The 17,172-nt window shown below is 44.9% G+C and overlaps 1 protein-coding gene across 3 annotated transcripts in view; it reads right to left on the bottom strand.

The window, feature by feature from the left end:
- PTH2R (parathyroid hormone 2 receptor) overlaps positions 1 to 17,172 on the bottom strand; it is a 525,422-nt gene that overhangs the window by 354,173 nt on the left and 154,077 nt on the right. For all 3 annotated transcript variants that reach the window (XM_056535219.1, XM_056535218.1, XM_056535217.1), the window contains one exon: positions 14,675 to 14,861. In XM_056535219.1, the coding sequence (XP_056391194.1) occupies positions 14,675 to 14,861 (187 nt within the window). The remainder of the gene's footprint in view (positions 1 to 14,674; positions 14,862 to 17,172) is intronic.

Raw genomic sequence — 17,172 nt, forward strand, 5'->3', positions numbered from 1 at the left:
TTAAACAGATTTGTAAATTACTTCTATTAAAAAAATCTTAATCCTTCCAGTACTTATTAGCTGCTGAATACTACATTTTGGAACACAGTGCTCTCTGCTGACATCATGACCACACTGCTCTCTGCTGACATCTCTGTCCATTTTAGGAACTGTCCAGAGCAGCATATGTTTTCTATAGGGATTTTCTCCTACTCTGGACAGTTCTTAAAATGGACAGAGATGTCAGCAGAGAGAACTGTGGTCATGATTAAAGATGAGCGAATCGAAGTTGACGAACCCGAATTCGTTGCAAATTTCATGAAAAATTTGATTCAATATGAATATGAATATCGCCGCAATTCTATCGCGCGAATCGATTCATTAAACTCCATATTACAGCGTTCCAGGCTATTGGAGACCTAAGATGGCAGATCCACATGTGAGTACATGGGGCAGGGGATTATGGGAGGGCAGGAAACAGCGGCGGGAATGAAGGTAGGCGGACTGACCCTGAATCACATGTGAGATGCAGCCTATCAGTGTCCACTGACCCCTGTGATGTCACAGTCCCTATATAATCGGTGGCCATCTTGCCTCTCTTCATTTAATCTATGCACTCAGATGGAGAGGACGGGACTGCGTGTGTGTGACTAGCTTATATCACAGCGTTACACTGCAACTGCTACTCACATCAGCATTAGGGACAGACAGGAGTGCAGAGTGCTTTGCTGTTCACACTGGGAAGGATCATTGATAGCTAAACCTCCTATTCACATTATTGATAGTGTTGAGCGGCATAGGCCATATTCCAATTCGCGATATTTCGCGAATATATGGCCGAATATTCATCATATATTCGCTAAATTTGCATATTCGTAATATTCGCATTTTATTTTCGCATATGTGAAAATTAGCGTATGCGAAAACTAGCATATACGAAAATTTGCATATGCGAAAATTCGCAAATGCGAAAATTTGCACATGCAAAAATTTGCATAAGCAAAAATTCATAAATGTGAAGATTAGCATATGCAAATTTTCGCATATGCGAAAATTCGACCACCAGTCTCACACAGTAGTATTAAAGCCTTCTTTACACCACACAAGCTGGAAGCAGAGAGGGGTGATCACTGTGATGTGTACTGTGAAGAAAAAAGAAAAGAAAAAAAAAAGAATATTCGTAAGTACGAATATATAGTGCTATATTCGCGAATAAAATTTGCATTGCGAATATTCGCGAGCAACACTAATTATTGAGCATTGCAGCAGAGAGGGGCAGATAGCTGTCAGCTGCCTCATACAGATCTCCAAGCTGCCTAAACTTTCTGAAGCATCTGTGTGCAATTTAGGGTTTAATCCCTGGATTTTTTTTTTTGTGGTGCTGCACTGTTGGGTCCTGCTGCTGTTCAGAAATATGTGATTGTTCAGTGGACTGTAGTGCATGTGCACCATTTTGTACCTGTTAATCTATCAAGGGGCTGGCTACATACTGTGCAAGTCCAAACAATTCTATTCACCGTCTGTTTTTTTTTTTTTTTTTAAACAGTTTTTTCTGCGTATAGTTACGCATATATAACTGCCCTCATCAGTGCATACCGCATAGGTACATGAAAGTATTGTACCATTTAGTACCTGTTAATCTGTCAAGGTGCTCCAAACCGTCAAGGTCCAAACAATTGTATCCACCGGCTGGTGTATTACAAAAATACAGAGTTTTTTCTGCTAATAGTTAGGCATATTACTGCCCTCATCAGTGCATACCGCATAGGTACATCCAAGTATTGTACCATCTAGTACCTGTTAATCTATCAAGGGCCTACATACTGTTCAAGGACAGCCGTAAGTAATCACCTGCTGCTGTTCTAGACAAATACTGTTTAAAGAGTAGTGTAGCGTATTGTAATACCCTCATAAACGCACTAAGTATGTCAGGCAGAGAAGTGCCAGGACGTGCACAGAGGAGTGGCAGAGGCCTAAATACTTCAGGCAGAGTTGGCAGCAGACTTGGGGCGAGTGGCAGCAGGAGTCGCAGCGAGAGGCCTGAGCTCCCGTTATCAGCCAGGGGTCGTGTCTCCACCAGCAACCCATCTGCCGTCGTCGATTGGTTAACACTCTCATTCACATCATCACAAGTGACATCTGACACCCCCAGTCAACAGTCGGTGGGTTCCTCAGACACAACCCTCAGTTGGCATGGCCCGGGAGCAGTCTGTGTCCTCCCATTGCCTTTGTCCTATGGCTGTTCCCTCTCCTAAAGAAGTATCTTATGCTGTGGGTTCAGCTCCACGATCCAATAGAGGACAGTCAGCAGCTACTGGACAGCCAAGAAGGGGAGGAGACATGCGCTGCTTGCTCCGCTAGGCGGCCAAGTAGTGATGCGGAGAGTGACGTGGGAGGTGGTGTTGCAAGTGTTCAGGGTCCTGAAGCAGACACTGTTGGGGAACCCAAGGAGGACATCAGTGATGTGCACACAACTGTTGATGATGATGAAGCCGATCGCAATTGGGAGCCGGGTGCAGAAGGGGCTTCATCATCATCAGGAGAAGAGAGTTGCAGGTTGCCCTTGAGGCAGCAAGGCGGTAGCACGGTTGGCAGTCAGCGTGGTGGCAGTAGTGGAAATTCAGGAGCCAAACGTGCCCCGGGGAGACCACCTGCTTCGCGGCAGCCTACCTTTCCGGGACGTAGTGGAACAGGGGTTCCTGGAGATGGCGCCAGTAGCAGTCAATTAGTGCGGACTGCGGGTGGGAAAGTCAGCTACTCGGCGGTGTGGAAGTTTTTCATAAGGCATCCGGAGGAGGTTCACGTAGCCACATGCAAGATCTGTCTGCAGAAGGTGAAGCGTGGCCAGGGTCCCAATGTCGGCACCCCGGCCCTGCGTCAACACATGCTTCGCCACCATAAAGCGGCCTGGGAGAACCGTGGCTCCGATGTAGTGGTCCAGCCTGCTGCATCTCCCAGTGGCCATCCGCTCCCTCCTTCATCCAGCCAAGGCTCCACCACCTCAGCCGAAGGGAGCTGTGTGTCAAACCCTCCTTCTGTCGCTCCTGCTTCTCCCGCTTTTAGTCAGCCATTCCGCCAACAATCCATCGGCGAAGCCATGTCCAAGACACAACAGTATGCGCCCACTCATCCAACGGCGCAGAAGATGAATGTGCTCCTGTCCAAGTTGCTGGTGTTGCAGTCCCTCCCTTTTTAAGTGGTGGACTCTGCACCTTTCAGAGAATTGATGGCTTGTGCCGATCCAAGGTGGAGAGTCCCAAGCCGACATTTCTTTGCAAAGAAGGCAGTACCAGCCCTGCATAAGTTTGTACAAGAGAAGGTGAGCCAGTCCTTGAGCCTGTTGGTGTGTTCAAAAGTGCACGGCAGCGCCGACGTGTGGAGCTGTAACTACGGGCAGGGACAATACTTGTCTTTTACGGCTCACTGGGTAAATGTGGTTCCTGCAAAGCCACAACAGCAACTTGGACAGGTCACACCGCTTCCTCCTCCACGCTCTCGCTCCCAGGCAGTTGGTCTTGTTACAGTGTGCTACGCCGCCTCCTCATGCTCCACCGTGTCATTGGCCTCCACTGCACGTCCAAATCTCGGTGGCCATTCATCGTACCATGTGTGTAGGGCACGGCAGTGTCAAGCTGTTCTTCATATGGTTTGCCTTGGCGAACGGAGTCACACAGGGGAGGAACTGCTAAAGTCCATTCGTAAAGAAATCCGAGTATGGCTTACTGAACGAAATCTAGAAATGGGAACCATGGTGACAGACAACAGGAAAAACATCGTGTTAGCGCTGCGACAAGGAAGTGTGAAACATGCACCCTGCATGGCACACGTGTTGAATCTGGTTGTCAAGCACTTCCTCAAGTCTTCACCCCATTTGCAAAACATCCTGAAAATGGCAAGGAAACTGTGCATGCACTTCAGCCACTCGTACACCGCCAAGCACACCTTCCTTGAGCTGCAGCGTCAGAATGGTATCCCACAACAGTCTTATTTGTGACGTTGCCACACGTTGGAATTCCACCCTCCATATGTTGGACAGACTATACGAACAAAGAAAAGCCATCACCGATTTCTTGATGATCCAAGCAGATAGGAGTACTCCCCTGTTTAACTTCAATGTGAACCAGTGGCAGCTCATATGTGACACCTGCCGTTTGCTGAGGCCCTTTGAGGAAGCCACATTATTTGTGAGTCGCCTGGATTACGCCATGAACGACGTAATTCCACTCCTACATTTTCTACAACAAAAAATTGAAACCATGGTTGGTCACGGCAATGGAGACGTTGCGCCTACATCTCAAGGCTACATGAGCCCTGTGGGGGCTGAACTGGAGGAGGAGGATGATGAGGGGCAGAGCGGAGCACAGTTTAGGTTGGATGAGATTGCCAGTGTTTCTAGTCTTCGGACAGGAGAGGAGGAGCAGGAGCAGCCAGAGGAGCTGGAGGGTTATGTGGAAGTTGAGACGGAGGACCCAGACACACCGTGGCAGTATGCAGTGGAGATGGAGGCCCTCCTAGGCACTGGCGCAAATGGTATGATGAAAGCTCAGTTGCTTGCGTAGTGACCCCCGAATTGTCAAAATTTGGGATGACTTCTGGATCTCCACCTTATTAAACCCTCGCTACCGTCCCAAAATGGGGGCCTTTTTTACACCCACTGAGAGGGAGGACAAACTGACCTACTACAGAGAGATTCTACGTAGTCAGTTGGCTGATGCCTATCGGCCACATGGTCCATCCACTCGCAGATCTTATTCGGGGGGCCCTCTGCGCTCACCTTCCACTGCCATGGCTGCTGGGGAGGGGAGGGGTGGGAGGAGCAGTACCGGCTCAATCAGCAGCAGCCTGAGTCTACAGTTGCTGATGAGTAGCTTTCTTCACTCGCATAGTGAAGCAACTCATCAGCAGCAGGTAGACATGGAGCAGGACCTGAACCAGCAGGTGGTGGTAAACCTTGACATGGCCATGCCAACAACCATTGAAGATCCGCTGGACTTCTGGGCAGCCAAACTTGATTTATGGCCACAACTAGCAGAGTTTGCCCTGGAAAAGCTGTCCTGCCCGGCCAGTAGTGTGCCATAAGAGCGGGTGTTTAGTGCGGCCGGGGCCAAAGTCACCCCAAGGCGAACTCGTCTGTCCACTAAAAATGTGGAGAGACTGACGTTTGTCAAGATGAACCAGGGATGGATCAGCCAGGATTTCCAGCCACCAATGACAGATGGGTCTGAGTAGATTGACCATGCTCCTACAACAAAATTTTCTCTATTGTGGTTGGTTATGAAATCCTCTGGGGCAGACATGGGCATTGTACGGCCCGCTTGCCACATACGGCCCTTTGATTGGCTCTGACCGGCCCGCGCTGACTGGGGGTCAACTATGCTGCCTAATCCTGCGCCGGCTCCCGTGATATGAAGTGGGATCGTGCCGCGATCCCGCATCATATCACGTCGGTCCCGTCGCTCATCAATGGCCGGGACCCGCGGCTAATACCACACATCTCTGATCGTGGCGATGTGTGGTATTAATCCTTTAGAAGCGGCGGTCAAAGCTGACCGCCGCTTCTAAAGCGAAAGTGACCCGGCTGCTCAGTCGGGCTGTTCGGGACCGCCGCGGTGAAATCGTGGCATCCCGAACAGCTGACAGGACACCGGGAGGGCCCTTACCTGCCTCCTCGGTGTCCGATCGGCGAATGACTGCTCCGTGCCTGAAATCCAGGCAGGAGCAGTCAAGCGCCGATAACACTGATCACAGGCGTGTTAATACATGCCTGTGATCTGTGTAAAAGATCAGTGTGTGCAGTGTTATAGGTCCCTATGGGACCTATAACACTGCAAAAAAAATAAAGGTCATTTAACCCCTTCCCTAATAAAAGTTTGAATCACCCCCCTTTTCCCCTAAAAAAAATAAAAAAACTGTGTAAAAAATAAATAAAAATAAACATATGTGGTATCGCCGCGTGCGTAAATGTCCGAACTATAAAAATATATAATTAATTAAACCGTACGGTCAATGGCGTACGCGCAAAAAAATTCCAAAGTCAAAAAAAGCGCATTTTGTCACTTTTTATACCATTAAAAAATGAATAAAAAGTGATCAAAAAGTTCGATCAAAACAAGGAGCATACCGATAAAAACTTCAGATCACGGCGCAAAAAATGAGTCCTCATACCGCCCTTTACGTGGAAAAATAAAAAAGTTATAGGGGTCAGAAGATGACATTTTTAAACGTATAAATTTTCCTGCATGTAGTTTTTTCCAGAAGTGTTTTTTTCCAGAAGTACGACAAAATCAAACCTATATAAGTAGGGTATCATTTTTACCGTATGGACCTACAGAATAATGATAAGGTGTAATTTTTACCGAAATATGCACTGCGTAGAAACGGAAGCCCCCAAAAGTTACAAAATGGAATTTTTTCTTCGATTTTGTCGCACAATGATTTTTTTCCCCCTTTGCTGTGCATTTTTGGGTAAAATGACTAATGTCACTGCAAAGTAGAATTGGCGACGCAAAAAAATAAGCCATAATATGGATTTTTAGGTGGAAAATTGAAAGGGTTATGATTTTTAAAAGGTAAGGAGGAAAAAACGAAAGTCCTTAAGGGGCTAATCTGGGGGACAACTATGTTGCCTAATCTGGGGGACATCTATGCTGCCTAATCTGGGGGACAATTATATAGGGTTGCTCGCGAATATTCGCAATTAAAATTTTATTCGTGAATATCGCATATTCGCGAATTTGCGAATATTGCGAATATAGCACTATATGTTCGTAATTACGAATATTCGTTTTTTTCACATATGCGAAAATATATGCACATATTCGCGAATATTGAGTCCTCCCTTATTTAATGGTATAGTGAACTGTGACTAGTGCATTAACTCTGTGATTTTTCGCCCATTGAAACCAATAGGCCCTTTGTGGTCTATGGGGATCTCACTGCATGTAAGACAGTAAGCTAAGCAGGACTGTCTTGGCAGCACAGTGGATGGAGGACCACCACGGGCTTGAGTCCCAGGTGGGACTGAGTTTTTTACAGTGTTCTGGTTCAACTTTACTTTCCTGGAAACGCTGCTGAGTGGCCCATAGCAACTAGATTGCTTCCTCCATTTTTCAGAGGCCTTTTTTAAAAATGAAGGAAGCAATCTGATTGGTTGCTATGGGCAACTGCACAACTCTTCCTCTACACTGGTTTCGATGAATCTGCCCCGTAGAGGGAGATTTATCAAAACCTGTCCAGAGGAAAAGTTTCTGAGTTGCCCATAGCAACCAATCAGATCGCTTCCTTCATTTTGCAGAGGCCTTGTGAAAAATGAAAGAAGCGATCTGATTGGTTGCTATGGGACACTTTTCCAGGAAAGTAAAGTTAAACCACAAAACTGTGTCCCACCCCAGGACTCGAACCCATGTTGGTCTCCCATCCACTGTGCTGCCAAGGCGGTCCTGCTTAGTTTACTGTTTTACATGCTGTGAGATGTACAATGAACACAATGGGCCCATTGGTTTCAATGGTCGAAAAATCACAAAGTTAATGCACCAGTCACAGTTCCTATGCCATTAAAGAAGGGAGGGCTCAATATTCGCGAATATGCGGAAAACCAGTGTAGAGGAAGAGTTGTGCAGTTGTCCATAGCAACCATTCAGATTGCTTACTTCATTTTTGAAAAGGCCTCTAAAAATGAAAGAAGCTATCTGATTGGTTGCTATGGGCAATTCAGAAACTTTTCCCCTGGACAGGTTTTGATAAATCTCCCTCTATGGGGGAGATTCATCAAAACCAGTGTAGAGGAAGATTTGTGCAGTTGCTCATAGCAACCAACCAGATTGCTTTCTTCATTTTTGAAAAGGCCTCTGAAAAATGAAGGAAGCAATCTGGTTGCTATGGGCAACTCAGAAACTTTTCCAGGAAAAGTTTCTGAGTTGCCCATGGCAACCAATCAGATTGCTTCTTTCATTTTGCAGAGACCTTGTGAAAAAGGAAAGAAGTAATCTGGTTGGTTGCTATGGGCAACTCAGCAGCGTTTCCAGGAAAGTAAAGTTAAACCACAACACTGTAAGACTCTATCCCACCCCGGGACTCGAACCCGTGGTGGTCTCCCATCCACTGTGCTGCTGAGACAGTACTGCTTAGCTTACTGTTATACATGCCGTGAGATCCCCATAGACCACAATGGGCCTATTGGACTCAATGGGTGAAAAATCACTGAGTTAATGCACCAATCACAGTTCCCTATACCATTAAAGAAGGGAGGGTTCATTATTCGCGAATATGCGAATATATTTTCGCATATGCGAAAAAACGAATATAACTGATATGCGAATTTCGCGAATATATGACGAATATTCGTCCATATATTCGTGAAATATCGCAAATTCGAATATGGCCTATGCCGCTCATCACTACAATTATGCTCCTAATCTGGAGGACATCTATACTGCCTAATCTGGGGGACAATTATGCTGCCTACTCTGGGGGACATCTATGCTGCCTACTCTGGGGGACATCTATGCTCCTAATATGGGGGAAACTGATGCTTCTGGCCTTGGGCCTATAGTTTTTTGAAGTTTAGCAGTAGCTAAATACATGCTTAATGCAAATGTAAACATTGATCTTTAAATGTAAGGGGTTATGAAACGCTCTTGAGTACTGCGAATGACTGCTCCAGACTCATTCTGTGTCTTTCACAAACTACTTGCCTCACTGGTGCCTCAGGCCTTGGGCCTATAATTTTATGAAGTTTAGCAGTAGCTACCGTGTTTCTCCGAAAATAAGACCGGGTCTTAAATTTAGTCACAAAAAACACACTAGGGCTTATTTTCAGGGTAGGGCTTATTTATTTATGGGGGACTGCAGGAGTGTGGAGGATGGGGGGCTGTGGGAGTATGAGGGGCTGTAGCAGTGTGGAGGATGGGGGGCTGTAGCAGTGTGGAGGATGCCGCCGCCCCCCCCCATCTTCCACACTGCTACAGCCCCCATCCTCCACACTGCTACAGCCCCCCATCCTCCACACTCCTGCAGCCCCCCATCCTCCACACTGCTGCAGCCCCCCATCCTCCACACTGCTGCAGCCCCCCCATCCTCACCTTCCCCCATCGTCCTCCACACTCCTACAGTGCCCACCACCCCTCTGCCATAATAAACTACACATTTCATCCCCAGCGGAAACCAGCACAACCCCACCTTCATAGCGTCCGAAACTGAAGCCGCAGCTCTCGGCGGCGGGATCTTCTTCTGCTGCTCAGAAGCCGGGGCAGGGACATGTCTGTGACGTCGGGCGTGCATACGCGCAGACGTTTTAAAGCAACAGTGTCCCTGCCCCAGCTCATTTAACTTGCCAAGGGACCGGCCAAAGGGGGGGGGGGGGAGGAAGAGTTCCGGTCCGCATTACTGGCGACCACGGTCCGGATATGGACCGTGGGCCGCCAGTTGAGTACCCCTGGCCTAGGTCTTATTTTCAGGGTAGGGCTTATATTGCAGCCCACCCCGATAATCCAGCTAGGGCTTATTTTCGGGGTAGGGTGTATTTTCGGGGAAACAGGGTGCTTAATGCAAATGTAAACATTGATTTTTAAATGTAAGGGGTTATGAAACCCTCTTGGGTACTGCGAATGACTACTCTAGACTCATTCTGTGTCTTTCACAAACTACTTGCCTCCCTGGTGCCTCTGGCCTTGGGCCTTAAATTTTTGGATGTTTAGCAGTAGCTAAATACATGCTTAATGCAAATTTCAACAATGATCGTTAAATTCTTGGCGCTCTGCCAGGGCCTTCTCCTACCCCGCCTGGGCCGATCCGAGGACCTCACTAACCAATCCAATCGGTTGTAGCGACGGGCGGTGTGTACAAAGGGCAGGGACTTAGTCAACGCGAGTTTATAACCCTCACTTACTAGCAATTCCTCGTTTTAAGGGTAAATAATTGCAATCCCAGATGCCCATAATGAACTGGTTTCAGCATGTAACATTAACCTGTCCTTGAAAGATAGAGACACGCTAATCCGTTCAGTGGAGCGCTAGTGTGGCCCAGGACATCTGAGGCCATAACACACCTGTTATTGCTCGATCTCGCAATTGATCAGGCAAGGTAAGGGGTTATTAAAGCCTCTTGGGTACTGCTGAGGCCTACTCCTGACTGTTCCTGGTGCAATGTATGGGGTAATTAAACACTCTTGGGTAGTGTTATTGTTAAATTTACTGATAATTTTATCAGTATTAAAATTGAATTTTCCAGAATGCTAACCGTTACACAACGGAACGCTTGTTGCGTGTGATTTTTTTAATGAAAATAAAAAAAAAAAAAATCCGGAGAGGGACATTTATTTGCATTCCCTTAACGCTGTTACTAAGACCTGGGGTAATTGTTTTCCGCTATGAAATCTGGATGGTCTTGGTAATGTTTATGAATGGGAACCATTGAGCCATGGCGGAGTTCATAGTGATGGCCGGTGCGCTCCTCTTCAGGCTGATATTTTCCCGGACGTCCAATTTTGGTGTTTTTACTGCAAAACCCATCTGCTGCTTTTTAGAATTCAACATCTCTCGGGCATCTTGCACTTTACCCTTTATTCTGAAACGTGCATCTTTGGCGACCATTTTCTCGCAGGCATCCTTCATGCCTAGCTTGAGATGGGCATCTGTCACGCCAATCTTCTGACGGGCATCAAACGTTCTCTGGAAACTTTTTTCACGTTTCAGAATAAAGGGTAACGTGCAAATAAATTTGAAATTTCCAGAAGGATAACCATTACACAACAGAATGCTTGTTGCGTGTGATTTATTACGTAAAATGCATTTCTAATTGTGTTGTTTTTTGGTGGGGATTGTGAATCCCTGGTGTGTACTCTTGCATCAGCCAACTCCAGGCTGTGTCATTCAGGCAATATATGGGTTACTGATGCCGCAGGGGTGGGGCCTGGTTCTGGAAATTTCAAATTTTTGGATAGCGGGTGCTACCAATGAGAAATCTTGGACAAAAATGTCTCATTGTGTTCTTTTTGGAGGGGGATTGTGAAGCCCAGATATGTACTGGTGCATAAGCCAACTCCAGGCTGTGTCCTTCAGGCAATATATGGGTTACTGATGCTGCCAATACCTCCACACTGTGCCATTCAGCCACTATATGGTGTCCTCATGCTGCCAACACCTCCACGTTGTGTCATTCTGCCACTATATGGTGTCCTCATGCTTCCAACACCTCCACGCTGTGCCATTAACCCACTATATGGTGTCCTCATGCTGCCAACACTTCCTCGCTGTGCCATTCAGCCACTATATGGTGTCCTCATGCTGCCAACACCTCCACGCTGTGCCATTCCGCCACTATATGGTATCCTCATGCTGCCAACACCTCCACGCTGTGCCATTCTGCCACTATATGGTATCCTCATGCTGCCAACACCTCCATGCTGTGTCATTCTGCCACTATATGGTGTCCTCATGCTGCCAACACCTCCACGCTATGTCATTCAGTCAATATATTGTCTCCTGACACTGATGCCACCACCAGGCTCTGTCATTGTGCTGCTGTGCGGCAGTGATTCTAAGAGCGATGCCGGTAATCTGCATGCTATTCTGAATAACAATATTATTTCACTACCCCAGCACACTCCATATGCATTTTAGAACATAGCAAAGTGTTCTATAGCCCTATAGAGGCTGTATGTAGGCTAGAAATAGCCTTATTTAATATCGATTCACCGCGAACAAATTCGGATCGAAACAAACCTTCAGAAAATTTGGCGAATCGGCCGAATCAAATTTTTGAAAAGTTCGCTCATCTCTAGTCATGATGTCAGCAGACAGCTCTGTGTTCCAAAAAGAAAATAATTTCCTCTGTAGTATTCAGCAGCTAATAAAGACTGGAAGGATTAAGATTTTTTTATAGAAGTAGTTTACAAATCTGTTTAACTTTCTGGCACCAGTTGATAAAAAAAAAATTTCCACAGGAGTATCCCTTTAAATAAACCAAACATACAGTACCAATTATGTTTGGTATCATGAGTGTATACATTTTCTTTGTGTGACAAAAACATGTGTTGTACTACACTTGTTGTCATAAAAGTGAGGGTGTGGAGTTCTCTGCACCTGGTCATCTATTCAGGCTTCTGGTGCTGGAGCTCACCCATGTGAACTGAATAGACTTTGAGGTTTGTATACATGTAAAGTCTTTTGGGGAGATTTATCAAAACCTGTGCAGAGGAAAAGTTGACTGGTTGCACATAGTAACTAATCAGATTGTTGCTTTCATTTTAGTCATTTCATTCAGAGGCTTTTTTGAAGAAGCAATCTGATTGGTTGGTGTCACGCACCTGGATGTAGGCTGTCACGAAGCTGGAAGTGGATCCTTCACCTGTGTGGCAGATGACTTTGGCCCTATCATGGAGAGGAGTCTAAGGTGCCGCTAGTTTTCACCAGAGCCCGCCGCAAGGCAGCATGGGCTTGCTGCGGCAGGCAACACCTAGGTTGCTACCCCCGACATGGCTCGACCACACAGGTAACTGGGCAAGGCGAGGTACCAAAGGATGAGGCTGTAGCATAATCAAATGTAGCAGAAGGTCAAGGCAGGTAGCAAAGGTTCATTGTCAAAAAACGTAGCAGGAAGGGCTGGATACACGGGAATGGCAGAACAGGAAATGGGAACGCTTTCTCTCAGGCAATAGGCACTGAAGATCAAGCAGAGAAGTGTGGGAGGTGCAGGCACTTATAGAGTAGTGTCAGGTGTTACACATAATTATGGGCGTACTGGCCCTAGGAGACGGCGACACGTGCGCCGGAGCTGAGACACAGTGGAGGAGGTGGAAGAGGTGCGTCGTAAGTGACGTGCTGGGATTCGCATGTGGGCGGCGGGAGAGTCCCGCAATGTGAATCCCGGCCCCGCCGGGAGCAGGGACAATGCGCTCGCGGCCGACATGTGCAGCCGGAGCGCAAGCTGTAACAGTTGCTATAGGCAACTGGTCAACTTTTCCTCTGAACTGGTTTCAATAAATCTCCCCCTTTAGCTTGTGTTCACATGTTTACTGCATCTTGTCCGCTTTTGCTGCAATTTTCCAATATCACTGCAGAAACGACTTGTTATTTGCACTATTGTGTTAAAACAGCACCATCTTCACAGCTTTTTAGGGAAAATCACGTCAAAAACATAATGCAGCACAAATAAATCAATGTGTAAACTCAATCTTAAATGGGCACTATCAGATACAAAAACTTTTGATATGTTGTACATCTTGGCAAAACTCTAACATTTCCTTTATGATAGCACTGCTTTGTGCCCTCTCCTGTCTGATAGTACTCCTTTGTGCTCTCTCCTGTCTGCTAGGACTCCTCTGTGCTCTCTCCTGTCTGCTAGGAGTCCTCTGTTCTCTTTCCTGTCTGATAGGACTCCTCTGTGCTCTCTCCTGTCAAATCAGACAGAGGAATGCTAACCCACCCTCACATACTGGACTTTGTCCATGCCTGTGCTTCAGCTTGAACAAAGCCATGATTTTATAAGCCATGATTTCTATAAAAAGAAATATTTTCTTATGAAGTATATAAGAAAGATTTATGTTTTGCCAAGATGTACAACATATAAAACATTTTTGAATCTGACAGTGCCCATTTAAAGTGTACCCGTCGTTAACAAAAACTTTCGATATAACGTACATAATACTTTTATACTGTATGTATTTTTGTAATATACATTGATTAAAAAATGTGTATATTTTTGGGTGGAAATAATGCTGTCCCTGCAGCTATTGCCTGTGTGTCTCTATGGAGAGTCCAAATACAGGAAGTAAAGGTAGGACAAGCAGGGCTCTGTGCAGGCTCCTGGCTTGTCAATCATACTCATGTGTGAGCTGGGGGCATGTCATAGAGCCTCACTTCACTCACTGCTTGTCCACCCACACTTCCTGTATTTGAACTCCTCACAGAGACACACATGCAATAGCTGCAGGGACAAAAATATACAATTTTTGTTATTCAATGCATATTACAAATATACATATTATCTAGATTATATAAAAGTTTTTGTTAACATCAGGTACACTTCAGGGGAAGTGTATACTATATATCCTAATCTCATAGAGAGAACAGCAGAAGCATACAGGTAGAGCTGGATGCGGTCTGGATGCTAGCAGGAGTGATCTGATGCCATCATTTAGTGCACAGGAAGTCAACTGACCTAGGACTGATCACTTCCTCTGACACATTAAACACTGTAATTTTCTGTGGGCCAAACTGGGGATCAAATGACCAAATTACAATAATGGCACACATGGATTTAGTATCTGTCAGTATACAATTTTAAAACACAACAGGTCAAGGCTGGAGATGAGCGAACTTACAGTAAATTCAATTCGTCAGGAACTTCTCGGCTCAGCAGTTGATGGCTTTTCCTGCATGAATTAGTTCAGCTTTCAGGTGCTCTGGTGGGCTGGAAAAGGTGGATACAGTCCTAGGAAATAGTCTCCTAGGACTGTATCCACCTTTTCCAGCCCACGGGAGCACCTGAAAGCTGAACTAATTTATGCAGGAAAAGCCATCAACTGCCATCAACTGCCGAGCCGAGAAGTTTGTGACGAATAGAATTTACTGTAAGTTCGCTCATCTCTAGTCAAGGCAGATAACAATACCACAAAACAATGTACAGTTTTACTTATGATATTCATTTTTTCAATATAATAGCAATACTATACAGATTTACATTTTTCTTGACTTACATATTGTGATTTATCCAGCATTGGAGTCATCATGATGCTCTTAATGTCCCCCATGAGCATAGCATCTAATTCCTTTACTCCTATATGAGTGTGAACCACTTTGTCCTTAATAAAAATGCTGGCAGCTCTCAGCATAAATGAGACAAATAAATGCATATGCATGTAATTCCTGGTACAGTGCAATCTCCTGTGAAAATATATATGTAGATCAGTTCTTTCAAAAGAAAACACAGCACATTCTTTAAACACCCACCATAAAATCATTGAGGTTGATTCATTGTAGCTGATCGATTGTTTAAGATGGAATAAATCAAGTACAATTAATAAACTAAAATAAAAGGGAATCTTCACATGAAAATCGACTTCCTCCACAGAAATTAGCTAATAATAATATGGTTAGATACTTTGCCACATTTCAACACTTACATTAGAATGAGAAGTGTTCTAAAATTAGATACAGACAAAAATAATAATAAAATAAATAAAATATTCCGCATTGATTCTTCCCTATTCATTAATCAATGTTAAGAGCGTATCGTCAAGCACCCTTATCAACAATACAAGAGTAGAATAAGGTTAAATGCAGGCTACTTCTTTTGCTATAGTTTTCAAGCATTTTAGTAGTTTGAGAAACATAATTACTCTATAATGGAATGTATTAGAAGCATTTCTAGAGAGAGTTCTATAAATTACCATTATTCTATAATGTTGTTTTATGTGCAACAAAGGTCTGCAATAGAACAAAGATCCAATGCATACTGTATTACTGCATGTGTTCACTGTGTGATCTGTGTGTGCAGCATGGATCCTGTTTGGTCTGTGTGCGTGCAGCGATAGTCCGTTTTTATATCTATGTGCGGCATGTGTCCTCTGTGCGTGGCATTTGTTCTTTTGATAATTGTTTATTGGAATATGGCACGTGCAATATTGATAGCTTTTTGTGTACAGTATGTGTCCCCTTGTGTTTGCCATGTGTCCATTCCTTCAGCTATGCATCCACTGTGTAATATGTTTGAGTGGCGTGTGTTCACTGTGCCTTGGCAAGAAAGGTGGCCAAGGATCCAGTGGATTCTCTGACTGTAATAACCAAGATTCACTGGTCTGATAGTACCGAGATTGATCATTTTGACCTCAATTCTAAGCATCATGTCTGAGGAAGCCAAGCACTGCTCATGACTTTGTGAATGTCCTGGAGTGGCCCAGCCAGAGAGCTGACTTGCACCAAATCAAACATTTATGGAGAGACCTGAAAATGGTTTCTACCTACATCCTCATCTGCCTGACAGAACTTTAGAGGATCTGCAGAAAAGAATGGCAGAAAATCCCAAAATGCAGGTGTTCAAAACTTGTGGCATCATACCCAAGAAGACTGGAGGCTGTAATTGCTGTCAAAGGTGCTTTGACTACAGAGTACTAAGTACTCCAAGTACTTAGTAAAGGGTCTGAATACTTATGTCCTTGCAATATTTCAGTTTTTCCTTTTCAACATATGCAAAAAATAATGTTAATGACAGTGCCCATTTAAGGATGAACGTGGAATAGCCGTCTAAGATTTTCTGGGTTTAATGAAAAACACATAGCATATGTAGTTGGATTTAGCATAAATACACATTTCCAGCATTGAAAGTGAAAATTGAATAGTAGGTGAATTCCACAATCTCTACCCCCCCCCCCCCTCCCCCAGTGGTTGAGGGCATGAGGAAGAGTTGTATCAAGGAATGTATTGAACAGGTGGTGAAGCAATGGTCAAGCATAGCACTAGTGGGACTGGAACTTTTAGACTTTTTATTACGGTTATTTACTGTTTATTGTTCTGTACTTGCATTAAAAATAACATCTAATTAGCAAATATTTGTAACATTTTGTTTTTCACTTTGCCATTGTAAAGTATTGAACTTGATTTTTCTTAGCACAAGGCAGCAACCTGCAGCATAACAAAAGGTAAAAAAAAGTGAAAGGGTCTGAATATATTGTAAGACTATGGAGGAAATGCAAAAAAATAAAAAAAATGCATTAGCAAAAGGAAAATATCTCACAAAAAAAACTGTCTGGTGAGAGTTCTGGATTTGTGTGCTCACTGAGAGGGTTAGGTTTGCATGAAATCCAGTGCTTCTGGGAATAGAAAGATAAATAAAGGTGTTTATGCAGCATGTGTTCCCATGTAATCTCTATATATAGAGCATGTGCTCTTTTTAACCCCTTAAAGAGTACCCCCCCCCCCCCCCCATTCATCTTAATTACTGCCTCTGTAATTTCTCCCTCAGCCCCTGGTTCTCAGCATTGACTTTTTAGTGCAGAGAGACACAGGAGAGAGAGAGAGACAGAGGATGCCATCCCTCACCTGTACTTAGTCTGTATGCACACTGCAGAGCAGTGTTTCCCAACCAGGGTGCCCCCAGCTGTTGCAAAACTACAACTCCCAGCATGCCCGGACAGCTTTTGGCTGTCTGGGCATGCTGGGAGTTGTAGTTTTGCAACAGCTCGAGGTGCCCTGGTTG

The sequence above is a fragment of the Hyla sarda genome, chromosome 8 (assembly GCF_029499605.1).
Source record: "Hyla sarda isolate aHylSar1 chromosome 8, aHylSar1.hap1, whole genome shotgun sequence".
Taxonomy (NCBI): Eukaryota; Metazoa; Chordata; class Amphibia; order Anura; family Hylidae; genus Hyla; species Hyla sarda.